At 37.8% G+C, this 27,820-nt stretch overlaps 1 protein-coding gene across 1 annotated transcript in view; it reads left to right on the forward strand.

Moving 5' to 3' along the window:
- TERT (telomerase reverse transcriptase) overlaps positions 1–27,820 on the forward strand; it is a 287,147-nt gene that overhangs the window by 84,866 nt on the left and 174,461 nt on the right. The window contains exons 8-9 of the mRNA XM_053715763.1: positions 10,084–10,169; positions 25,955–26,068. Of these exons, the coding sequence (XP_053571738.1) occupies positions 10,084–10,169; positions 25,955–26,068 (200 nt within the window). The remainder of the gene's footprint in view (positions 1–10,083; positions 10,170–25,954; positions 26,069–27,820) is intronic.

Raw genomic sequence — 27,820 nt, forward strand, 5'->3', positions numbered from 1 at the left:
TGTTTCTTTCATAATTCAGATAGAGCATGAGATTTTAAGTACCTTTCTAATTTACCCCTATTATCAATTTTTTTTGTTCTCATGCTATCTTGATTTGAAAAAGCAGTACTGTAAGCTTTAGAGCCGGACCATTTTTTGTTCAGAACCTGGGTAGCACTTGCTGATTTGTGGCTAAATGTAGCAAACCAATCAGCAAGCTCTACCAAGGTGCTGAACTAAAAATGTGCCGGCTCCTAACCTTTTATTACTGCTTTTTCAATTCAAGATAACATGAGAACAAAAAAAAATGGAAAATAGGAGTAAATTAGAAAGTTGCTTAAAATAGCATGCTCTATCTGAATCATGAAAGAAAAAATGTGGGGTTAGTATCCCTTTAACAGCTTTGCTGTGGTGCTCTTTGCTGCCTTCTGCTGGGCAGGAGTGATATTCCCAATAGTAATTAGATGATCCGTAGACTCATCGTGTCAATAAATAAATAAATTTATCAGGTAAGCATAAATGTTATTTATTTATTATAACACAGTATTTTTTTGGAGGACAAATAACATTTATATATAACATGAGAACAAAGAAAAATTGAAAATAGGAGTAAATTAGAAAGTTGATTAAAATAGCATGCTCTATCTGAATCAGGAAAGAAAAAATGTGGGGTTAGTATCCCTTTAACAGCTTTGCTGTGGTGCTCTTTGCCGCCTTCTGCTGGGCAGGAGTGATATTCCCAATAGTAATTAGATGATCCGTGGACTCATCGTGTCAATAAATAAATACATTTATCAGGTAAGCATAAATTTTGTTATTTATTTATTATAATTCAGTATTTTTTTGGAGGACAAATAACATTTATATATATATATATATATATATATATATATATATATATATATATATATATATATAAATAAATTTTATTTGTCCTCCAAAAAAAATATTGAGTTTTAATAATGTACTATGGATGTAGATAATTGTTTATTTTCACTATTTTGTTATGTCTTTAACAGTGTTTTAGAACCTGGAAGCATTAAAGGGATACTAAACCTAATTTTTTATTCTTTCATGATTCAGATAGAGAAAGCAATTTTAAGCAACTTTCTAATTTACTTCTACTATCAATAAAAAGCAGGAATTTAAACCTTAGGAGCCAGCCCATTTTAGGTTCAGCACCCTGGATAGCGCTTGCTTATTTGTGGCTTCATTTAGCAAGCCAATAAGCAAAGATAACACAGGTTCTGAACCAAAAATGGACTGGCCCGTAAGCTTTACATTCCTACTTTTTAGATAAAGATAGCAAGAGAATGAAGAAAAATTGGTAATAGGAGTAAATTAGAAAGTTGCTTAAAATTGCATTCGCTATCTGAATCATTAAAGAAAAAAAAAAAATGGGTTTAGTATCCATTTAAATGTCCATAAAAATTTTGTTTTTTTATATATGTATTATAAATCAATCTTTGTATTGTAAGTACTGTATCCAAAAGATGTAAATACATTAGATACTGTAATCTTGTTAGAAAAATGTACCTTGATTTACAATCCAGGGTCACCCCCTTGCACATTGCAACCAATCACTTAGGTTTCAGTTCTGAATTCAACATAAGAGAAAGGCCGACAAAACAAATTGTGCATTGCATTTTTTTTCTCACTGTGAATAATTAAACCTTTTAAGGAGGAATTACTTTGAGTTTATTGTCCCTTTAAGATGGTACTCAAAAAGTACATAAATGAAAAGATCTAACACGTGAAAATAAATGTTTGGTGCAAAAGAAAATTGAAATAAGAAAATCATTTTATTGGTGTATGCACCGATTCATTATGAATACAGCTAAATCTCTAGATTTTTGTTTTATCTGTGATATTAAATACATATATTTGTGGTGTTGTATTTTGCTAACGCACAACTATTATTTACCTTGCTAAGCTGACTGGTTTACCCTATTGTGATCCTTAGAACTATGAGATATAATCAAAAGAATAACTATACAAAATATAAATCTAATTAAAATATTTTACTTAACTATGAAATGATAAAGTAATTATAAATACAGAAGTCTCTAAAAACCAGTTATATAAAATATAAAAGTCATATAAAATACCTTTATTTTTAAAATATTAATATTTTATTTTTTAATATAATTTAGAATATTTTAAATGTCATATTGTTTCTCACTATAATTGCATTTTGATATAAAAGAATGGCAAGGTATCTCCCCGCATTTCAAGTGGCTAAAGAGCGACAATTTACACTTGGCTAGATTAAGAGTGGAGCGCTATTTTAATGTGCGCCCATAAAGGTGAAAATTTGCCCATTTATGGTTGCAAGTTAAATAACCATCCATTACAAGTGGTTGGTTAATGCTGCCGCAAGCTCCTGTTTCACTTTGAGCTTACCATAATTAACCAGAGGTCAGACCACTGGTTAAATATAAAAGTTGCCCCCCAAAGAGGACAGTTTTCAATCTAAAAAATAAATTTCTTTCATGTAATTGGCAAGAGTCCATGAGCTAGTGACGTATGGGATATACAATCCTACCAGGAGGGGCAAAGTTTCCCAAACCTCAAAATGCCTATAAATACACCCCTCACTACACCCACAATTCAGTTTTACAAACTTTGCTTCCTATGGAGGTGGTGAAGTAAGTTTGTGCTAAGATTTCTACGTTGACATGCGCTTCTCAGAATTGTTGAAGCCCGATACCTCTCAGAGTACAGCGAATGTCAGAGGGACGTGGAGATTATCACCTATTGAATGCAGTGATTTTCCTAACGGGGGTCAATTTCATAGGTTCTCTGTTATCGGTCGTAGAGATTCATCTCCTACCTCCCTTTTCAAATCGACGATATACTCTCATATACCATTACCTCTACTGATAACTGTTTCAGTACTGGTTTGGCTATCTGCTATATGTGGATGGGTGTCTTTTGGTAAGTATGTTTTTTATTACTTAAGACACTCTCAGCTATGGTTGGGCACTTTATGCATTAATATAAAGTTTTAAATATATGCATTGTACTTATATTTGCCTTGAGTCAGGTTCATGTATTTCCTTTTGCAGATTGTCAGTTTCATATTTGGGGAAAGTAAATATTAAGAAATATTTTTTCTTACCTGGGGTTTAGTCTTTTTTTCAATAGATTACTTTTTTCAAATTGCGGGCTGGATTAGGCTTGCGGGTGCGCCAAATGCTACACTTTATTGAATTTTTGGAGTGAGAATTTTTTGGCGCGGGAAGGCACGTTCGTTGACGCTAGTTCGTCACTTCCGGCGTCGTAGTTGTTCACACAGGGTTGCGTCGTTAGTGACGCAAGTGTGTCATTTCCGGATGTGTTTGGCGCCAAAAAAAAATTAAATTACGTTGTGCGTCATACTTGGCGCCAAAATTTTTTCATTATTTATTACCCCATTGCTGTTTGCCTCTTGCCTTTTTCTATATCAGAGGGCTATGCTATTGCATTTTTTCCCATTCCTGAAACTGTCATATAAGGAAATTGATAATTTAGCTTTATATGTTGTTTTTTCTTTTACATTTTGCAAGATGTCTCAATCTGATACTGCCCCAGAAGTATCTACTGGAATTTTGCTGCCTGACATCGGTTCTACCAAAGCTAAGTGCATTTGCTTTAAAATTGTGGAGATTATATCTCCTAATGTCATTTGTAATAGTTGTCATGATAAACTTTTACATGCAGAGAATATTTCCATAATTAATAGTACATTGCCAGTTGTAGTTCCTTCCTCTAATGTACATGATATACCTATGAATTTTAAAGAGTTTGTTTCTGATTCTATTCTGAAGGCTTTGTCTACATTTCTGCCTTCTAATAAACGTAAAAGGTCTTTTAAAACTTCTCATAAGGTTGATGAAATTTCAAATGACCGACAACATAATGAATTATCCACTTCTGATGAGGATCTATCTGATTCAGAAGATCCTCCCTCAGATATTGACACTGACAAATCTTCTTATTTATTAAAAATGGAATATATGCGTTCTTTATTAAAAGAAGTGTTAAATACTTTGGATATTGAGGAAACTAGTCCTCTTGATATTAAAACCAGTAAACGTTTAAATTCTGTTTTTAAACCTCCTGTGGTTACTCCAGAGGTTATTCCTATTCCTGATGCTATTTCTGATATGATTTCTAAGGAATGGAATAAGCCGGGTACTCCTTTTAATCCTTCTGCAAGGTTTAAAAAATTGTATCCTTTACCAACAGTTTCAATAGAGTTTTGGGAAAAGATCCCCAAAGTTGATGGGGCTATTTCTACTCTTGCCAAACGAACTACTATTCCAATGGAAGATACTACTTCCTTTAAAGATCCTTTAGATAGGAAGCTTGAATCTTTTCTAAGGAAAGCCTATTTATATTCAGGTCATCTCCTTAGGCCTGCAATTACTTTGGCTGATGTTGCAGCTGCTTCAACTTTTTGGTTGGAGAATTTAGCGCAACAAGATTTGGATTCTGACTTATATAGCATTGTTAGTTTACTGCAACATGCTAATCATTTTATTTGTGATGCTATTTTTGATATTATCAAAATTGATGTTAGATCCATGTCTTTAGCTATTTTAGCTAGAAGAGCTTTGTGGCTTAAATCTTGGAATGCTGATATGACTTCTAAGTCTAGATTGCTATCTCTCTCTTTCCAAGGTAATTATTTATTTGGTTCTCAGTTGGATTCTATTATTTCAACTGTTACTGGGGGGAAGGGAGTTTTTTGCCTCAGGATAAAAAGCCTAAGGGCAAATCTAAAGCTTCTAATCGTTTTCGTTCCTTTCGTCAGAATAAGGAACAAAAACGTAATCCTTCCCCCAAGGAATCTGTTTCCATTTGGAAGCCTTCCTCAAGTTGGAATAAATCCAAGCCTTTTAAGAAACCAAAGTCAGCCCCTAAGTCCGCATGAAGGTGCAGCCCTCATTCCAGCTCAGCTGGTAGGGGGCAGATTAAGGTTTTTCAAGGATATTTGGGCGAATTCTGTCCAAAATCATTGGATTCAGAGCATTGTCTCTCAGGGGTACCGAATAGGATTCAGAGTAAGACCTCCTGTGAGAAGATTTTTTCTCACACATCCCAGTAAATCCAGTAAAAGCTCAGGCTTTCCTGAAGTGTGTTTCAGACCTGGAGGTTTCAGGGGTAATCATGCCAGTTCCTTCTCAGGAACAAGGTCTGGGGTTTTATTCAAATCTATTCATTGTCCCAAAGAAAGAAAATTAATTCAGACCAGTTCTGGATCTGAAAGTTTTGAATCGTTATGTAAGAGTACCAACACTTCAAGATGGTGACTATAAGGACTATTCTGCCTTTTGTTCAGCGAGGACATTATATGTCTACAATAGACTTGCAGGATGCTTGCCTTCATATTCCGATTCATCCAGAACATTACCAGTTTCTGAGATTCTCTTTTCTAGACAAGCATTACCAATTTGTTGCTCTTCCATTTGGCCTAGCAACAGCTCCAAGAATCTTTTCAAAGGTTCTAGGTGCCCTACTCTCTGTAATCAGAGAACAGGGTATTGCAGTTTTTCCTTATTTGGATGATATCTTGGTACTAGCTCAGTCTTTACGTTCTGCAGAATCTCACACGAATCAACTAGTGTTGTTTCTTCGAAAACATGGTTGGAGGATCAATTTACCAAAGAGTTTCTTGATTCCTCAGACAAGGGTCACCTTGTTAGGTTTCCAGATAGATTCAGTGTCCATGACTCTGTCTCTAACAGACAAGAGACGTTTGAAATTGGTTGCAGCATGTCGGTACCTTCAGTCTCAGTCATTCCCTTCAGTGGCTATGTGTATGGAAGTTTAAGGCCTCATGACTGCAGCATCGGACGCGATTCCTTTTGCTCGTTTTCACATGAGACCTCTCCAGCTTTGTATGCTGACTCAATGGTGCCGGGATTATACAAAGATATCACAATTAATATCCTTAAATCCCAATGTTTGACACTCTCTGACGTGGTGGTTAAATCACCAACGTTTAGTTCAAGGGGCCTCTTTTGTTTGGCCAACCTGGACTGTGATCTCTACAGATGCAAGTCTTTCAGGTTGGGGAGCTGTTTGGGGATTTCTGACAGCACAAGGGGTTTGGAAATCTCAAGAGGCGAGATTACCAATCAATATTTTAGAACTCTGTGCAATTCTCAGAGCTCTTCAGTTTTGGCCTCTATTGAAGAGAGAACCGTTCATTTGTTTTCAGACAGACAATATCACGACAGTGGCATATGTCAATCATCAGGGTGGGACTCACAGTCCCCAAGCTATGAAATAAGTATTTTGGATACTTGTTTGGGCGGAATCCAGCTCCTGTCTAATCTCTGCGGTTCATATCCCAGGTGTAGACAATTGGGAGGCGGATTATCTCAGCCGTCAGACTTTACATCCTGGGGAGTGGTCTCTCCATCCAGATGTGTTTTCTCAGATTGTCCAGATGTGGGATCTTCCAGAAATAGATCTGATGGCCTCTCATCTAAACAAGAAACTTCCCAGATACCTGTCCAGGTCCAGGGATTTTCAGGCGGAAGCAGTAAATGCATTGACACTTCCATGGTGTTATCAACCTGCTTACATCTTTCCGCCTCTAGTTCTTCTTCCAAGAGTGATTTCCAAAATCATCATGGAACAATCATTTGTGTTCCTGGTAGCTCCAGTATGGCCACACAGGTTTTGGTATGTGGATCGTGTTTGGATGTCCAGTTGCCAACCTTGGCCACTTCCGTTAAGGCCGGACCTTCTGTCTCAAGGCCCGTTTTTCCATTAGGATCTCAAATCATTAAATTTGAAGGTATGGAAATTGAACGTTTAGTGCGAAGTCATAGAGGTTTCTATGTTACAAGCACGTAAATCTGTCTCTAGAAAGATTTATTATCGAGTTTGGAAGACTTACATTTCCTGGTGTTCTTATCATAAATTCTCTTGGCATTCTTTTAGAATTCCTAGAATTTTACAGTTTCTTCAGGATGGTTTGGATAAAGGATTGTCTGCAAGCACCTTGAAAGGACAAATCTCTGCTCTCTCTGTTTTATTTCACAGAAAGATTGCTAAACTTCCTGATATTCACTGTTTTGTACAGGCTTTAGCACGTATTAAGCCTGTCATTAAATTAATTTCTCCTCCTTGGAGTCTCAATTTGGTTTTGAAAGCGTTACAGGCTCTTCCATTTGAGCCTATGCATTCTTTGGACATTACTTCTTGGAAAGTGTTGTTCCTTTTGGCTATCTCTTCTGCTAGAAGAGTTTCTGAGCTATCTGCTCTTTCTTGTGACTCTCCTTTTCTGATTTTTCATCAGGATAAGGCGGTTTTACGGACTTCTTTTCAATTTTTACCTAAGGTTGTGAATTCTAACAACATTAGTAGAGAAATTGTTGTCCCTTCCTTGTGTCCTAATCCAAAGAATTCTTTGGAAAGATCCTTACATTCTTTGGATGTGGTAAGAGCTTTGAACTATTATGTTGAAGCTACTAAGATTTCAGAAAGACTTCTAGTCTATTTGTTTTATTTTCTGGTCCTAGGAAAGGTCAGAAAGCTTCTGCTATTTCCTTGGCTTCTTGGTTAAAGCTTTTGATTCATCAAGCTTATTTAGAGTCGGGTAAGACCCAGCCTCAGAGAATTACAGCTCATTCTACTAGATCAGTCTCCACTTCGTGGGCTTTTAAGAATGAAGCTTCTGTTGATCAGATTTGCAAAGCAGCAACTTGGTCTACTTTGCATACATTTACTAAATTCTACCGTTTTGATGCATTTGCTTCCTCGGAAGCAGTTTTTGGTAGGAAAGTTCTTCAGGCAGCTGTTTCAGTTTGATTCTTCTGCTGATGTTTTAAGTTTTTCTTATCATTAAAGAATAAACTTATTATTTGGGTTGTGGATTATTTTTTCAGCAGAAAATAGCTGTATTTTATTTTTTATCCCTCCCTCTCTAGTGACTCTTGCGTGGAGATCCACATCTTGGATATTTGATATCCCATACGTCACTAGCTCATGGACTCTTGCCAATTACATGAAAGAAAACATAATTTATGTGAGAACTTACCTGATAAATTAATATTTTTCATATTGGCAAGAGTCCATGAGGCCCACCCTTTTTATGGTGGTTTTGATTTTTTGTATAAAGCACAATTATTCCAAATTCCTTTGTTGATGCTTTTTACTCCTTTCTTTATCATCCCACTACTTGGCTATTCGTTAAACTGAATTGTGGGTGTGGTGAGGGGTGTATTTATAGGCATTTTGAGGTTTGGGAAACTTTGCCCCTCCTGGTAGGATTGTATATCCCATACGTCACTAGCTCATGGACTCTTGCCAATATGAAAGAAATTAATTTATCAGGTAAGTTCTTACATAAATTATGTTATATAAGCATATTTGAAAAAAACAAACAAACTGCACGAAGCAGTTATAAGGGGTTAAAGTGAGGGGATGTGGGGTGTTTTGAAAAAATAAAAACGACACTGAAGTGCCTTTACATAGAGGTGAATGGGGACTTTGTTTTTACACAATATGTATTGTGTTTTTATTTAATATATATGTATATGCTTATATAATTATTTATTTGTTAATATGTGTATATACACACAAACACATAAATATATATGTATATATTCATATGAATGTAATCCAGAATACACACTCAGCCCAGTGTATACACAGTATCCGGAAAAAGCAGGCAACACAGGATATTTGAATAACAAGCCTTTTATTCCAATGAAGGTGAAACAGCAGGGCCTTAACCCATAACGTTTCGGCCTACACTTAGAACTTTGTCAAACGGAGCCCATGTGAGAGATAAACAACCGTTTAAGCAACCCAACATATATACCCAATGTGATAAACAAAATATACATAAAACCCGTCAAACCGTGCAGTAGTCATCCGCCCGATGCAGTCAGTGTCTCATGCGTGTGTACGCCAGCATGATGACGTCACGCGCACCGGCAACCAAAACGAGGCCGTATCTTGATGTCATGGCAACGGTAAACAAGAAGCCATATGTCATGTTGCACAACAAAGCAGTATGCTAGGGGATGTGTACACAGAGGCGTGTGCACATCGGAGAGGCAGGGTAAAACAAACAGTGAACCCAAACACACATTAATAAATGTTAGAAACTACGCTAAATGACAACAACATAACATAGATGCAGCAATACACAGTATTTAGCGTAGTTTCTAACATTTATTAATATTTGTTTGGGTTCACTGTTTGTTTTACCCTGCCTCTCCAATGTGCACACGCCTCTGTGTACACATCCCCTAGCATACCGCTTTGCTGTGCAACATGACATACGGCTTCACCACGCTGGCGTACACACGCATGGGACACTGACTGCATCAGGCGGATGGCTACTGCACGGTTTGGCGGGTTTTATGTATATTTTGTTTATCACATTGGGTATATATGTTGGGTTGCTTAGACGGTTGTTTATCTCTCACATGGGCTCCGTTTGACAAAGGTCTAAGTGTAGACCGAAACGTTATGGGTTAAGGCTCTGCTGTTTCACCTTCATTGGAATAAAAGGCTTGTTACTCAAATATCCTGTGTTGCCTGCTTTTTCCGGATACTGTGTATAAACTGGGCCGAGTGTGTATTCTGGATTACATTCACATGCTACATTCTCCTGCAGTGCACCAGGTAGCTGCTGTATTGGTGTGTGCCACTTCACTCTCATCTATGTATATATTCATATATATTTTTTGCTGCCTAACGCGCAAATTGCCCCCTGCACTGCGCTAGGTGGTTTGCCGTGTTTTGCAACAAGAGAACGAGGCTTCCATTGGAGCCCATGGAAACGCAATCTTGTGAGTGCAAAGCTTCCAGGCGATGCCAACGCGAGGTAGCGTTCGCATTGCACCTCACTTGTAATACCAGCCCACATTTACGTGCGCTGGTATTACTGAGGGGAGCGGCAATATCATGCTCGTGTAAGCACATTATTGCGCTCGACTCATTTTCTAGGCCACTGTCAGTTTTGGGATTAAGCTTCCAAATGAGCTAAAATGGCACTCACTTGAGTAGTCCTTCCTAAAAAGAGGCTTTTATGAGGTATGTAATATTATGAGGTTAATTCAAAAATTTACGTTGTCTTTTTGTTTTTTTTAGAGCCTTTCTTTGAATGAGAGTTCAAGCAAGTTTTTGGCATTTTTTCAGCAAATAATCTGTAACCATATCCTCAGGATAAAAGACGAGTGAGTAATTCTTATATTCATTGGAATATACTGCATTTTGAGTTTTCAGATAGAGCATGCAATTTTTTTATTTTTATTTTTTTTAAATATTTATTTATTACCAGTAGTGTACAATACAGCCAGCAAAGTAACGTAACAGCAAACAACAATACATATCCTGTTTTGCGCCACGCAGGGCCAATAGTACAACCTCAAAAAAGAAAAAAAGATACACGAAAGAACAAAAAGAAAGATTTAGGTTAATTGACGATCCATACTTCTTGATCGTTCACCAGGGCCCTTCATTCTTTATATACACTACTGTTTTTTTCTTTTTTCCCTTTCCCTTTTCTTTCCCTTTTTATTAGTTTTTATACCAACAATTTAACATTATCAACAAAAAGCAAACAGTAGTAAACCAAGAGAAATAACCAACTTTGCATTGTTTGTGTCTATTCAACCTATTAGATACATAGATGCCTCATAGGCAAAAACATAACCACACTACACCTTTTACCGGTTGAATAACATCTCTGTGCTTTCTTCGCTTTTTTTCCTTTTTTTCTCTCTTTTCTTCCTTTTTTTCCTTTTTTTTTTTTGAAAAATTGTTGGAGTTTTTAAATTTATAGCAGGAAAAAACCATGAAAAACCATAAAAAAAACAACAAACAAAAACAAAAAAAAGGGAATTTTTTTTTTTAAAGATGACACTGCATAGGCTTCCCCCCCCCCCCCATCCCCCCACCGCGTCAATCCCACACTACTAAATACCCAATAGAACTATTTCAGAGTTTTGGAATGGGGTTATCATATACTCTATTTCAGTCGGAGAGAAACTTTTAATACATTTTGACCATTTACTAAAAAATGTTAGATTTCGCGCTCTGAGTTCTACCCGGTATTGTTTTTTAAGGTAATTTTTTACCTCATTCATTGTGGGTATAAATCTAGTTTTCCATTTTTTAAATATCAAATTTCTCGCGGCCAGAATGACTAAATTTAGTATTTTAGCATCTCTGAAATCTTCCTTATTACTTGACAAAAAAATTATAGTTAAAAGAGTAAGTTTAAGAGGTTTTATTTTCACCACCTTTAATAACCAGTACTCTAGTCTGTGCCAGAATTGTTTAATTTTTGGGCATGACCACACCATATGCAATAAGTCTGCGGCCAATAGACTACATTTTGGACACTTCTTGAAGTCGATGTTGTTCCATCTGTAGGCTTTATCTGGTGTGTAATATATCTGATATAAGAGCTTTATATGGGACTCTCTCCATGTTTCAGCTATCGTGGTGTCACGAAGAGCATGCAATTTTTTTTTTTTTTTTTACTTTTATTTGTAATCCAAGAAAAGGTCATAAAAAACAAAAAATAAAAACAATATAAACAGCTTTGAACATATAAGATCATCCGTAAATTATACACAAGTTCATTCTTATAATACTGTATTTAGCTATGCATACAGATATATTTTAGCTAGATATTGATATATCACATTCAGCTTACTTATTAACATCTCTTGGAGTTTTTTAGTTTTTCACCCCCCTCCTCCTGAACCCTCTCCCAACCCATACCCCTCCCGTGCGGAGAGGCAGCTCATCAAGGAAAGAAGAAAAAAAAAAAAAAAACCCTAAAAGAAAAGGGGGGGGGGGGGGGGGAAAGAGAAAGAAATCAGCTTAGATACTAGCTCTCTTTTAATTTTTACCAGTTTCCTAATAAAACAATTTCTGTGTTCCTGAAAGGAAAGATTATATGGTTCATTTCAGATTCGGGAAAAATTCTCAAAAAAAACGCCCATTTATCAAAAAATCTTTTAATGTCTTGCTCATTATTTATGTCTGCATTTCTTTGATCTAAAATACATTGCTTTTTCATGCAGTTTTTTATCTCGGAGATACTTGGGATTGTGCAGCTTTTCCACTTTTTGCAAATTAAATATCTAGTAGCAAGAATGCCAGAGATTACCACTTTCTCATCGCTCTGCCTACCAGATTCTTTAAGACAAAATATTATCTGATACAATGTAAGTGAAAGATTAGCTATTTTGAGTACATTCTTGAACCAGTATTCGACCCTGGCCCATAGGTTTTTAATCTTTGGACAGTGCCAAAACATGTGGATTAGGTCAGCTGCCTGAAGTGAACATTTTGGACATTTGCAAAATCCCATGTTGGCACACTTGAACCCTCTCTTTGGGGTAAAGTATGCCCCATGCAGGAGTTTGACGTGCGCCTCTCTCCAGGTTGCAGATAGTGTTACTTGCGAGATTTTCTTAATTGATAATTGAATAGTGTTTATTTCAATATTGTTTTGTGGAATTAATTCATTCCAATAAGCGACCAAGTTTGCCCGTATCGAGGCTCCTTTATTTATGCTCAGGAGATGATAACACGGTGCAATTGACACATGACCATTTCTTGTCAAAGCTAGCCAGTTCTCCAGTGTGCCCAGTCCCCATTCCCAGCCCACTTTTTTAACCAAGTCTTGGACAAAATGCCTTAATTGCAAATATGCAAAAAAGTCCTTATTAGACAGATCAAAATCTATTTTTAAGTTCTGGAATGATTTAATACATTTCCTTTCTTTATCTATAATTTGAAGTACCTTTGTTAGTCCAGCCGTGTGCCATTTTCTAAAAACTTCCGAGTCTAAGCCTGCTTGAAAAATAGGGTTGCCTATTATGGGTAAGATACAGGAAGCTCTATTATTAATTGATAAGGAAAACGTTATCTTATGCCAAGCTTTGAGTGGATTGAAAATAGTTTTAAGTTTTTTAATTTCTGCTGGAACTTCTTTAGGTTCTAAATGTATTAATGCTGCTAGAGAATATGGATGACATACACTAGACTCAAGATCATTGTTCAGTACATAATTATTAACCGAGATCCAATCCACTACATTTCGTGCTAAGAAGGAAAGGTTATAGAACCTTATGTCAGGTAAAGCAAGACCTCCACTTTCTCTTGGTAGCGAAAGCTTCATAAGAGAGATCTTTGACCTTTTGTTTTGCCAAAGGAACTGAATAAGAGAGGTGTTAATCGATCGGATATCCTTTCCTAAGAGAATTATTGGTGTATTTTGAAGGATGTACAGTAATTTTGGAAGGAGAACCATTTTAAAAAGGGCTATCCTGCCAGAAAGTGATAATGGGAGTTTTTGCCAAGTCAAAAGTTTTTCCTTAATTGTTTTTATTACCGGGGGAATATTCAAAGCATATAGGTCCGATATTTTTATCGGGATATGGATCCCTAGATATTTAAAGGAATCTGTTACTTGATGAAAAGGAGTATTCAGGATGGAGGTTTTATTTTTCCTGAGCCAGTATATCTCTGACTTAGCCATGTTGACTTTATAGCCAGAGAATGAGCCAAATTGCTCCAGTATCTGGAAAAGTTTCGGTAAATTCAATTTAGTGTTTGCCAAATAAAGCAGCAGGTCGTCTGCATATAGACCGATTTTTATTTCAGTGCTACGAATTTTTATACCTTCTAAAAGATGGCGAATTTTGATTGCCAGAGGCTCTATGGAAATATTGAATAAAAGCGGGGAGAGAGGGCAGCCCTGCCTTGTTCCTCTACCCAAAGAGATAGAAGGGGAGATGGTATTATTTACTATTAATTTTGTAGATGGCTGATTATAGAGATTTCCAACGAATTCAAAAAAATTCCCCCTAATACCAAATTGTCTTAATGATGTTTTAATATGTTCATAATATACGGAGTCAAAGGCTTTTTCAGGAATCGATGGAGATAATGGCAAGATCAGGTAGGCCCTCCCCCCCGCTGGATTGGTGAGAAGTAGCCTCGAAATATTCTACCACAAGCAATGCTTCTCTTATTTTCGCAGCTGAATTACGGTTATTTAAAAAGCCTGCTTGATCAGTGTGTATGATTTCTGAAAGGATCCCTTGGAGTCTATGTGCTAAAATCGCAGTGAGAATTTTATAGTCGGAATTTAGGAGAGCAATTGGTCTATAAGATTCTTTGCAGGACGGGTCCTTTCCACCTTTTAAAATCAAGGTTGTATATGAGCTAGAAAATGAAGAAGGAATCAAGTTACCATTTGCAAAAAAACTATTGAAAAGATTGCAGAGGTGTGGGGTAGCTTCACTAGACAAGATCTTGTAAAACTCACTAGGGAGACCATCTGGGCCTGCTGCCTTATTTAGTGAAAGCATAGATATTGTTTTTTCTATTTCCTCTATGGAGATGGGGGCATTTAAATTATTAGACATTTCAAGTGTAATTGTGGGGTGTTTGAGGTCCCTCCAGAAATCTGAAGATTTCTGTGAGTCACTTGTTTTATATGAATACAGCTCTTGATAGTACTCAAAAAATATGTTTAGAATGTCATCCGAGTTTGAAATTTGTAACCCTTTATCTTGCACACTATCTATTACAGGTTGTTTTTTCTCATTTTTAATTAATTTGGCTAACATCTTACCCGACTTATTCCCAAATCTATATAGCTTGGCTTCCATTCTTAATTCTCTTTGTGTTTCTTGTGACAATATAAAAGTATCCCTTTCATTTTTTGCTTTAACATATCTCGTCCAGTTTAATGGAGTTTTATCAAGAAGATATTGGTTATAAGCATTAGTCAGACATTGGCATGATTCTCTTTCTCTGCGTCTAATTTTCTTTTGTAAGGCAATACTATATGACAATATTTCCCCTCTCATTACTGCCTTCGCAGTATCCCAAAACAATTCAGGCTGACTCAGAAATTCCTTGTTAAAATGTACATACTCCTTGTACTTATTTACGAGCCAATTCTTAAATTTTATCTCTGCCATTAAATAATAAGGAAAAAAGAAGCGCGATAGAGCGGGGCGTGGGCGAGAAAACTGGAACTCCAAAACAATTGGTGCATGATCTGAGAGGAGAATTGACAGAATGTCTGATCTTACCCCATTCATTAACATACGTTCATCAATTAAAAACAAATCAATTCTAGAAAGAGTCTTATGCGCCTTCGAAAGGCAAGTAAAGCTCTGGCTAGAGGGATTTTGATGTCTCCAAACATCTCGCAAAGATAAATTTTGCATAATTTTTTTTTTTTTTTTTTTTATTATAATTTTTATTGAGGTTTTATGTTTTGGCATACAAACAATGTATTTACAGAAAAAAGAAGGAATGCAATCATATTTCACATTTTGTACAAGCTGTCATCAGAAAAATGATCAGGGAGCATAAATAAGTTGTTACAATTAAACAGCATAAATAGACATGCCAATAAAGTTAAGGACCTTCACACCAATTTCATAGGCCACTTTTGGACCTCGTGATATATAGAATAAGAATAATAGAAGGTACATTGATACCAAGGAGACCACTCATGGGTCTCAAATTTACCTCAGATTTTAAATTATTTTCTTTTAGGTGCAATATTGTCTAAAATGCTAAGTATTACCAAGTATCCCCATAATATTAGTAGCTTCAGTAATATGAGAAATCCCCACCACGTGAAGCAATGGTAAAAGTTAAGATACATGACATTCAGGTACTAGATAATTACTTACAGGGTGCCTAGCATTCCTAATATAAATATGGGGACCTGATTTTTGTAGGGATTTGAATGAGTTCTGAGAATTAATCAAAAAGGAGTAATATTAGTATGGTCAGACCACTATTACTTATATATATAAGTAGTACCGCTTGAAGAGCTAGAGTGAGAGAATAAGGGTATTAACAAGGGAGCACTAGTTATAACTGGTGTCTTCCAAGGAAGCTGTTTTTACAGTGATTATTGGCTTATTCACATGCCTCATATGATATATTGAGTGGTTGCAGTGAGGGGCTGAACCTATAGGTTATAAGCATCTTAAGTACATGAGCACCCAATTCCAAGCAACAAAGTGATCCCAATCCCTAATGACAATAAGTAGGATTAAAATACACCGCCCCGGCCGCAGGCAGCTCAACTTCAGATCCAAAAGAAGGGAGAGGGATCTCACTATCAATAGTGGAAATGAAAACAGACAAATACATATTAGCATGGGAGTGGCCAATACAAAGGGAGGCATGTAAGTTTAGACAATGATAGCCCCCTTACAGAAAATTCCCACAAGTACACTTATTGTAAAACATGGTGGTTAATTAATAACACTAGCCTCAGTCCACAAGGTGAATTCCCATACATGCGCTTACAATATATTATAGTGATGAAATACTAGTTGTTTCTGTAAGTGTGCCACAACTGAACAGTAATAGCACTCGTAAAAAGTTCCCACTGATGTACTAGCGGCTAATTATGGTAATGAATAGTAATAGGTTCTGTGACGGTGTCCAAACAGTACATTAATAGTCCTCATGTAGAGTTCCCCTAAATAAACTCACAGCAACGTAGAGAAATAAAATAATAACATTCTCAATAACTTTGTTTAAACGGAACCAATAGGTAGCTATAACACATATAAAGCAACTCTTAACTTTAACTCGGCTGCAATGTAAAGACCGAGCAGAAACCACTATGTGTCCATCATGGGAAACTTAGCTGGTCAGTCAGCCTATACCGAGGCGTTGCAGAACTGTCCCCATCGTAGTGAAAGCAGCCATATCATTCTTTGTGCGACCCAGAAAACAAGCATGAGAGAGAAGGATGCGGTTACGGGGAGTCGCACCTCTGGTGTGCGGCAGATAGCTTGTTAGGGTCCGCTGGAAGCACACATTAGCTGCAAGGTCTCCTCTTCTACCTTGTAACCAGGCGCTTGTCTCCGTCCCAGTGTCAGCTAGAAGCAAGATGTGTTGCAGTTGGGACTTTGCGTAGTCAGGCGGTCGTACCGCTACCACTAGATCATCGACCGGGACCTCTACTGCGGCAATGCGATGGGAGGTAAGCACTGAGTGGGGCCCCACACAACATGCATCGCATGTCGCATCCAGTGCTCCCCCGCCTGCTAGAAAAGCTCCTGACCCTTCGTACAGGACCTCCTGGGGTTTTGCTAGGGTTCGATCAGATGTACAGGCTTCATCTTTATGGTCACTCTCAGAGGATAACACAGAGGTGCAGATAGAAGGACCCCCTGTCGTAAGTCGAAATGCTTCCTCAAGGGTCTCTGAGAATTTCTCCCGATAGATAAAGAGCAAGTTATCTAGTTCCCTCAAGATTTGTATAGCCTCCATGGCAGGTGCGTCTGTTGCAGGGATACTTGGGTTATATGTTCAGTTGTAGTAGGTGCACTTGCAGTGCTAACTAACGACAGGAGCCGGAGAGCATCCTGCCGGGGGGTATTCCACGTGGGTGATGGTAAAGGCCACAATCTTCAATTGAAGCTCCGGGCTCTGAAGCCATCAGCCATTCCATTAAAATTAGGCTCGTTAGATAGATTTTCTTTAGCAGATAGATAGTATGTTAGTCTCTGGTTAGGATGGTACATATAACGGGAGATATCATATAGATTGCTCTGGAAAGCTGGAGCAGCTTGCAGAAGTGCGACCTGTCATGGCCGCTGCCCGGAAGTTCCCCCTTGCATAATTTTTTTAAGTAGCTTAGATTCTAAATTATCCTTTTTTTGTTTCAGTTGTTTAACATCTCGCCTTAATCTGTCAATTGGGCTTTGTGGTGCCATGTTGAAATCTCCACCCATAATCAGGCACCCTTCCGTGTAAGCTAAAAGCTTAGATTGAAGAGTGGTCCAATAATTTGGGTCGAGTATATTAGGGCCATATGTATTGCGCAGTGTATACATCCTCCGAGAGATCTTTTTTTTCAGCATAACATATCTCCCCCCTGGGTCAGCCTCAAAATGTATTACTTCTGAATCAATTTTTTTCCCAATTAATACTGCTACTCCCCTCTTCCTCTTAACACTAGGTGCAAAATATATTTCCTTCACCCAGGCTGACCTAAGCTTCAAAGATTCTTCCGCAGATAAATGAGTTTCTTGAATGAAACCTATGTCAGTCCGGATTTTCCGAAGCTGAGTAAGAATTGCCTTCCTCTTAATTGGGGTAGATATACCACCCACATTCCATGACACAATTTTGCATTTATCACTGCCTGTACTCATTTATGTTTCCGAGAATAAGGGGCAGAGGGAAGAACAATAAATAATAATAAATTAAAAAAAAAAAAAAAAAAAAAAGGGGGGGAAGGGGGTCCTTAGTTTTAAGAGGCAAAAATAAGAGATTCCTCTTCATTTCCTTTGATACAAAATGAGTATATGCCCTCTCCGCACCGGAGGGATCTAAGGACTGCGGCTCATATCTGAGCAGCCATCGCTCTCCCCTAACGTGGAGAGCAAAAAAAAAGAAGAAATTCAACATATTATATTTTATCTGAGACCTTCATGTTTTAAACCTAATATCATCTGACCGGGGAATTCAGTGTTTTGTAGAAGCTTTCAGCTAAGTGAGCCTCCTCAAAAAAATGAAAAACTTCATTAACTTTAACCTTCAGTTTATATGGAAATATTATAGTTGCCTGGAATCCTTTCTGTATAAACCTAGTGCAGATGGGAGCGAGCTCCCTTCTTTTTGCAGCGGTGTCAGCAGAAAAGTCCTGAAACAAGAGGATTGTGATACCTCCGACTTTAACTGACTGTTGTTTACGATAGTGCTGAAGTAAGGTAAGTTTGTCTTGGAAATTTAGCAATTTAGCTATAATGGGTCTAGGTTTAGTTCTGGCTTTGTTCCCTACATGGAATGAACCTAACCTGTGCGCTCTCTCCACTGGAATAGGATATGAAGTGGGTGGCAATTTTAGAATTTTAGGCAAAGTTTCTGATACAAAGTCAACAAGATTGTCATATTGCTGTTCTTCTGGGAGTCCTATGATTCTTATATTGTTTCTCCTAGAGCGATTCTCTAGATCTTCTAGCCTATTCTGTATTTTTTGTAAGTTGGTATTCACAGATTCTGAATTGGAACTATGCGTTATTGTTAGATCTTCCAGGTCCGAGACTCTTTGCTCGGCTTCCTGCAGTGTATTGGAAAATTGGTGAACTTCCTGTGTTAAAGATAGGAAGTCTTGTTTAATTTCAGCTCTTAGAGCTTCAAACTTGGGAGAGAGTGCTTCAAATATATTAGCAACAAGGTTTTGCATATTAATAGGTTCTTGCGCCACTAGTGGAACTGACTGCGTGTCCATGTTTGTCTCTTGATTACCTTTCATTTTCCTATCTCTCTGCCTCGCTGCCATGGCCGGAGAAGGGGTTCTAGGTGAAACGTGAAAAAATTTATCCATGTGCCAATAATAGAGAATTGTGAAGAAGGGGAGGAAAAAAAAAAAGGAAAAAGAAAAAAGAAGTTAAGCCAAAAATTCGTGAAAGTTAGTGAAAAACCAAAGGTGATTGTGGGTTTAAGTTGAGAGCGAGAGACGCTACCAAGCTGACATGTGAGGATAGGTGTGTGAAAGTGACGACCAAGTGTGGGGAGGGAGAGAGAGGAAGAAAAAAAAAAAAAGGGAGAAAAGGGGGGAGGGGAGGGGGAAAGTGAACAAGCTAGTGATACTTAGTTAATTGTGCAGTGAGGTCCGGCCACGGATGCGAGTACCAGAGAAAAGATATGTAAAAGACATATCATCAGATCCACCAGGTCTAATAGTAGTAGTAGGGTCACAGCAAGATATTGCCAATAGGGCCAGTAAAAGTAATCTAGTTACTCTACTTTAAATAAAGCTCTAGTGCTGTCTAGAGATAGCGAGGGATATACCCTTGTTCACGGGGTAATCTCTAGAAGGAAAGGCTAATGCAAACATGTCCCAGAAATTATTTCAGCTTTTTTAAGTGTTTAAGTCATAGTCTTATAAACTGTTTCTCTGCCTTTATATGTCTTCCTCCTAAACCCCTTTTTATCTTGCTACACCCACTATCTAAATCAAAACAGTTTTGCCAAAACTTAACACAGATATTAATTCTTATAAAGCATAAACAGATAATCAGCCAATATCTTTAAATCAATCAACAGCCCAGAACATATCGTTTCAGTTCAACATCCAGGACATATATAGAACAGCAATTTCTATTTGGAAAATTAAATTCTGAGATGTAGATATATAGATACAGTACAAAACTTAGGATTCAATACCAGAAAAATGGATAGATTGGATAAATTGAGAAAATATCAGCAACCTTATTTATAGAACAAGCTAATAATTCATGAGTTTAAATAGGTCAAATTAGTTGTTAGTTGTTAAGGATAAGAACATACAGGAGCAGCCCACAGCATATAATTAACAGAGTAGGGAGTTTTCTTAGCCTGTCTTTCCTACACAGGCACTAATACAGAATGTCTGTTAGGCTGTTAAATTAGGTAGGACCAGGAGGGTCTAAAAAGACCCAAAGGACAGCTATGCATATAAATTCACAGTAAATTGGTTTTTAAAATATATAGCATAGCTGTAAGGGTAAGGAGCCCCTTTATCCCTCTCCCTCTCCTCTTTTCCCCTCTCCTCCAAAAAAAGGATCTCAAACCCTATAATCAGGAACCGTTTATATATAAGTCCTAGACTCAATTGTAAAAAAAGGGTTGGTTATTATACTCTTTATAGAAATCTCTGCTGGGCTATGCTACCAACGTAGGCCAATATTATAAAAACTGTTCTTACTGCTTTTATAAACCTTGAGATTTAAATAAAACTAATGCTTGCAGAAAGTGTGTTCATGCCATAATCTGAGTATTAGGACACAGTGATATATGTTGAAAAAAGAGAAAGGAGCAGGAACCTCAGAAAAAAAAAATAGAGGAGAGAGAAAAAGAGAAAGAAGGAAGAAAAAAAAGAAAAAGTAAAAAAGAACAAAAAGGCTACAATCAAGAATCAATAATTAACTGCATCTATATGTTGAATTACTACACATTTTAGCCATGTGAAAAATGTTCGCTTTTTGTAACTTCGCAAAAGACAACTATTTTCTTATCCTCTCTTGAATAGTCTTAAATCAGTCCATATTTTCTGTATGGCCTTGATATCTTAGGAAAGTAAAAAAAATTATCCTTTTAACAGTCTCAGTCAGTGACCGCACTTGATCCCAGTAAGCTTTTAAAGAGTCTTATTTAGTATCCTTTCCTTTCAGGATATCCCTAGCTCTCTCCAGGTTACACAGCTTGTCCCCTCTGGAAGATTATATCAGATGATTCAGCCAGCAAGTAAGTCAGGTATATATTATCACCATAGAAAACTCACCCCCTATGTGCATGCCAGCCGTCCGCATCTCCGTTGTTAGGCACTGTCTCCAACAAAAGCTTGTCCCAGAGTGAAGTCAGCTCCTCCGCTTCCTGTTCGTCCTTCCAGGAGGTAACCAAAGCTAATTCCCCTCACGCAGCACCGGTGGGAGGGGAAAAGCAGCACCGGACCAACACCGCAGCCAGCCAGACAGAAAGCTCCTACACCGGACCCAGCTCCCTCCCACGCAGCACCGGTGGGGGAGGGAGGGAGGGAGGAGAACCAAAAAAGGAGCCGGGGTACGACTCAGCAGCTGAGCCCACACAGGGCAGCGGGTAGGCTTAAGTTGAAATAAGAGAATTGCAGATTTTGTCCGGCGGGGTCAGCTGGCACGCAGAGGGGAGAGAGATTGTTTAATCATACAGCCAAAGTATCAGCAGGGGTAACAAGGGAGAGGCAAGGTAGTATGTTCCACTATAAGGTAAGAGAGCGTATGGCTACTACCAAGAAAGCAGGAAAAGTTGAGGGTCCAGGTAATTAAAAACTGACAACCACCAGTGGGATGACAGACCACTGGAGAAGGTTCCGGATCAGTTAATCCTTGACTATCCGAGACTGTTACCCCAAGACTTGGGGTAGGGCGCGAACAAACCACCGCCACTGTGTATGGGACTGGAGCTGAATCCTGAGCCACACCTGTGCAGCACCTGTGCAACACACCTGCTCAGCAGCACCTGTGCAGCACACCTGCTCAGCAGCACCTGTGTAGCTCCACCTCCACCGGAACCTCCAGCAGGGCATGTCAAGAGCATGCAATTTTAAGCAACTTTCTAATTTACTCCTATTATCAATTTTTCTTCATTCTCTTGGTATCTTTATTTGAAAAAGCAGGAATGTAAGCTTAGGAACCAGCCCATTTTTGGTTCAGAACCCTGGGTAGCGCTTGCTGATTGATGGCTACTTTTTTCCACCAATCAGCAAGCTCTACCCAGGTGCTGAACAAAAAATGGACCGGCTCCAAAGCTTACATTGCTGCTTTTTCAAAAAAAAGATTGCAAGAGTAGGAAGAAAAAATTATGATAGGAGTAAATTAGAAAGTTGCTTAAAAGTGCATGCTCTATCTGAATCATGAAAGAACAACTTTGGGTTTTATATCACTTTAAGTGAATTGAGATTCTTGTTAAAGATTGTAAGAACCACGGTATAAAGCAGGATTGGCTAACTGGCAGTCACGTTCACTTGTTTTTGCGTCACCATGAAAAACCAGAACTAAAAATAAGTGCTTTGGGGACTTCTGGTTGGTGATTAAACAAGGTGGCTATAATTCAGCAGAGCCTTCTGGAGAGTAAAACATTAGATAGAAGATTCCCTGCATCCTTACCTACATTTTGCACTTGAATAAGTCTCTAGCAAGGATCTTTGCACTCTCTCATTTCAGTCTACAGTCTATACACAAAATAGCAGCAGCACACCAAAGACTTAATTACCTGTGCCGCTAAAGTTTGCATTCTTTTAGTTTCAGTACTTGGCAGAATATTGTATTGTATTGATATGCATGCGAGTCTGGTTTATCCACATTTGTAAGCAGGATTGGTAAACTGTTTGAGGGCTTAAAGGGACACTAAACCCAATTTTTTTCTTTGATTCAGATAGAGCAGGTTATTTTAAACAACTTTCTAATTTACTCCTATTATCACATTTTCTTTGTTCTTTTGCTATCTTTATTTAAAAAGCAGGAATGGGGGGGGGGGGGGTGGCGTGGCTAGGCACGGCCATGACAGGATGCATATTCTGAAGCTCCTGAGAGCATTCTCACAATCTAACAATTATCTGGGAATCTAAAAAACATCCAGCTGAAAAAGAAGCTTTGCTGAAACTATGATAATCTACAGATGCCATTGATCTACAGATTGCAGGAGATATATTGCAGACCATCAATCGAGGCAACTGATGTCTATAACGGAGTCTGGTTGTGGAGTGTCTGATACCCCCCCCCCCCCGAGCTACCAGGTAGCCGCAACTAGACATTGGTAATTTATTTCACTAACCCACAAATTGTTGTTATATCACCTATATAATACCCTGAGAGATGAGGATGACACCGTTAGATTTCTGTGCTCCCACCATGATTTCTTTAGATGGATTGGAAACACATCTGTGCCAAGTGCTGGATGAACACCATCAAGAACTAACCTCTCTATTCCATGAGACTTTTGCTGTTTTGATTTTGCAACTACAGAAGGCGGCACCTGAGAAATGTCTAGGGAGTGGTGCGGAGTGAGATTGGATTAGCCTACCAACAGTTAAAATCTCTACAGAGGTTGCAGATGTTGCAGTTACCATAGGCAGGGCATGGGATGACGCAGATAAAGTGGCAGTCAGAGCAATGGACTGTAAGTTTTTGGTCTACAACAGACATTCACTAAGTTGTGCAGGTTCTGGCAACCACATGGATGCAGCGAAGCAGAGGACATCACATCTAGACTTGCTGACACAGCTCGATCTCATGGTAGATCCCTCAGTAGAGTCTTACATGCCCTGGAATGTCACTATCCTCAATGAGAACTTTGATACTGGCAGATTAGAATTGCCGAGAGCAGGCATGGGTTAAAAATGCAAAGCTATGGCATACTAACTTAGTGGTCTTTGTATTTCTGAGTTCAGAGGTTCCTTATATCTTATTACATTTTCAATCCCTAACCTGAACTGAGCTATGGATGTCAGGTTTGCTACTGAGTACTAGCTATAGAGTGTTAATTTGATACTGTCCAGGATTTTTTATAAACCATTATATATTGTATTCCCTATTTTCATATGCAGTAGGTCTTGTAGAGAAAATACTATAATTATGTTCTTGGCACTGTTTCACACAAGCCTTTAACTTAATCCCACTCGCTTAGAACATACAGGTACCTCCTTGTCAGCGGCCAAGACAATGGAATTTTGCCACTTTATTAAAATTTCAGGCAATAGACATTGTCTTATTACAGTGTCCGTATCTTGACGCTACAAATATTGGATGAATGCAAAAAATTAGTAGAAACTAGGATAAAATTATGGATGGAGCACATATATACTTATAGGAACTAGTGACCTATACATTGGCTTGGAGTTTGTAGTCTCACCTTGCCCTACCTGCCTAGCCCCAATAACGTTTTGATGTCCTCTTCTTGAATATCAATATGACTACTTTAGGTTAACAACTTCCTTCGTCTATATTGCTCAAAGTGGGTTACCAGTTATTAAGTCTCTACTATTTAGCACTAAGTTTTAAGCGTGGCTTACCCGCTGAATTTGAAACCACGTTTCTTATCACATACCTATATCATTGCTCTATAGTTTGCTAACTCTCCTTCCTTTGATGTATCAGTTTGTTGGAGGTACAAAAGTGGCTCCCAGTGTACTAAGGAGAACATATAATACAAAATGGAGATTTCATATATATATATATATATATATATATATATACACCTGTTCATTGCGCCAGTCCTTATGTATGCATTTTATTTTACTTCTGTTATGCAGATCTCATTTTTATTTCTCTTTAGTTTCATTTACTTATCAGTATAATCTAATTGAGACGCTTTTACCTGTATCTTAATGTTACTGTGAATGAACATGTTTTTGTGTTATTAATGCTAAAAATCTTAATAAAAGATTTATAAAAAACAAACAAAAACATAAACGGGAATGTAAGCTTAAGAGCCGACCCATTCTTGGTGGAGAAACCTGGGTTATGCTTGCTTATTGGTTTGCTAAGTGTAGCCACCAATAAGCTAGCTCTATCGAGGGTACTGAACTTAAAATGGGCTGGTTCCTAAAATTGAAATTCCTACTTTTTAAATAAAGATAGCAATGGAACGAGGAAAAATTGACAGTAGGAGTAAATTAGAAAGTTGCTTAAAATTGCATGCTCTATCTGAATCATTAAAGAAAAAAATTGGGTTTAGTATCCCTTTAATTTATATATAAAAATAACCTGCCTAGGCAGATGGTTAGGGAGGGTTTTAATTCTTGAGAATGTATTGTGCATCAGCAATAAGCCAGGAATTCATTCCCATAATTTAATGGGTTATAAAACTCAAAAAGAATATTTTATGATTCAGATAGAGCATGGAATTTTTAAATACATTTTTTTTCCAATTTATTTTTATTATCTAATTTCCTTTGTTCTAAGTGATATTAGTTGTACAGTACAAAATTAGTTCATGGATCGTTAGTGCTGCCTTTGTAGTTTGTCATCTCTTCGTTATTGTATTTTTATATATTTCTTTGAATTTTTGCTTTGGGTCATGTACTTTTTCCATATAAACATTATCTAAGTGCCCTTCTTATTCAGAGGAAAATACACATCAAACACAAGCATTGGGTGTCAAGAATAGATGCATTTCATGCTTCTAGTTTGAAATCTGTAAGGGTTCTGTAAGCATATGGACACTGACACATCCTTAGGGAATAGAGCCCCAGCCGTTAGCAGATATGTAATGCTAGATCTCATCACCTCATTCGCACCTTTAACTTGCAGCCTGTAGACTTTCTTTCAGTGTATAAATATCTCTTTGTATGTGAGGTGGTGCTGGAATGGGATACGGAAACATGATCATTTTAAGGTGTCTGTCTAACAATCTATTTGCCTTAATACGTGTATGCTGTTTTTACACATTTGTTTTCAATATTTTCACTTCTTTTTTTGCTCTTCAGTTACTACATGCAATGTTGTGGAATACCACAGGGGTCCATGCTGTCAACATTGTTTTGTAGCTTGTGCTACGGTGATATGGAAAACAAGCTATTTTGTGGAATACAACAAGATGGGTAGGTTGTTTATAACCCCAATAGTACAGTGTGTAACACCCATTAGGTGCTTTGTTGTTACCACTTAGTTATTCTTAGAAGAAAGAGTTAATCTTACTTTATTTAAAGCAATTTCCACTTGAAACTCTGTTAAGCTGCGTTTATTGTTTTAAATCCCAGTACCAAAGCAAAAGCATAGACAAGTGTATACTGTATTTCGCTGATGGTATAACAACAAGGGGAAAATAGCAACATAAGTTATTGTTGGTAATACTCTCCCACCTGTGCTCTTTCTCTCAACCCCTCTGTGTTCTCTCTCTTCCCCACTGTGTTTTCTCTCTGTACCCCGTCTGTGTTGTGTCTCTCTCTCTCTCTCCCCCTCCTGTGTCCGTTCTCTCTCTTCCCCCACTGTGTTTTCTCTCTTCCCCCACTGTGTTTTCTCTCTATACCCCGTCTGTGTTGTCTCTCTCTCTCTCCTCCTCCTGTGTCCGTTCTCTCTCTCCCCCTCTTTTTTTTCATTCTCTGCGCTTTCCCTCTGTGTTTTCTCTCCCTCTTTTTTTCTCCTTTTTCTGTTTTTTCTCTCTCTCATTCCTCTATTATCTCTCCCTCCCTTTATCTCTCTCCCTTTGTTTCCTCTCACTCCCACAGCTTTCTTGTCCCTCTCCCTCTGTTTTTTTTTCTGCATCTCCCTCTGATATCTCTCCCTCTGTTTTCTCTCCCTCCCTCTATCTCTCCTTGTAACTTCCATTTGGGAGTTACTGTTAAATTGTATTAAACAATTTCCACTTGAAACTCAGTTGATCTGTATTACCATTTTAAAATCTTGTACCATAGCAAAAGAATAGACAAGTGTATACTGTATTACTATATTCTGCTCATGCTATAACAGCAAGGGGGGGAAATAGCAGTATTGCAGTTATTGGTGATTTTATTCCCTCCCTCCCCATGTTCTCTGTCTCCTCTCATACGACTGAATCCCCTGATTTATTAATGCAAAGTGCGCCTGAAATTGGGCAAGTCCAACTATACATGCCTTAAAGAAAGGGTTACATTTGCTTGTTTAGTCGCATTTCCTACAGTTCGCCTTAGCATTACGCCCAGTTACCAATTTATATTTTTTTGCACCTTTAGAGAACGCAAAGTTCTACAAATATGCTCATTATAGTTCTCCATAGGTACTGTGGAGAACAGCATTAGAAATCATTATGTCTTTGAACTTGTCATGTTCACATCTATTTCTGATGGAGTACTTTCTCATTCTAGCAGGTCTATCATTGGCTAGATACATGTGCCAAATGTAGAATACCCCACCAAAAAAAGCAAAAATTGTATTAATAATTTGTGTTAGTTACATAGGGTCATTATTATAACAAAGTTAAAGTAAAAATGTATTGTGGTAACACACCAAAAAATAATACGCAAATTTGCCCCATGTAAAATGCAAATGTAATAGATTACTTGACTAGGGCAGAAAATACTACTCCTTGTGGCCAATTAATATGTGTACATTTTTGATAAATTGGTTTGCACCAATGTGCCTCTCCAAGGACGAGCTGTAGAGAATATGGAGGAGAATACAAAAGAGAATTTGCCTAGCACTTGATAAATCTAGCCCTGTGTTCTCTCTCTCTCTCTCTCTCTCTCTCCCCCCCATGTGTTTTCTCTTCCTTCCTCTGTTTCCTCTCTCTCTGTTTTCTCTCCCTCCCTTTGTTCTCTCCCTCTCTATCTCTCCCCCATTTTCTTTCTATCCCTTTTTCTTCGTACTCTATTTTC

The sequence above is a fragment of the Bombina bombina genome, chromosome 5 (assembly GCF_027579735.1).
Source record: "Bombina bombina isolate aBomBom1 chromosome 5, aBomBom1.pri, whole genome shotgun sequence".
Lineage (NCBI taxonomy): Eukaryota > Metazoa > Chordata > Amphibia > Anura > Bombinatoridae > Bombina > Bombina bombina.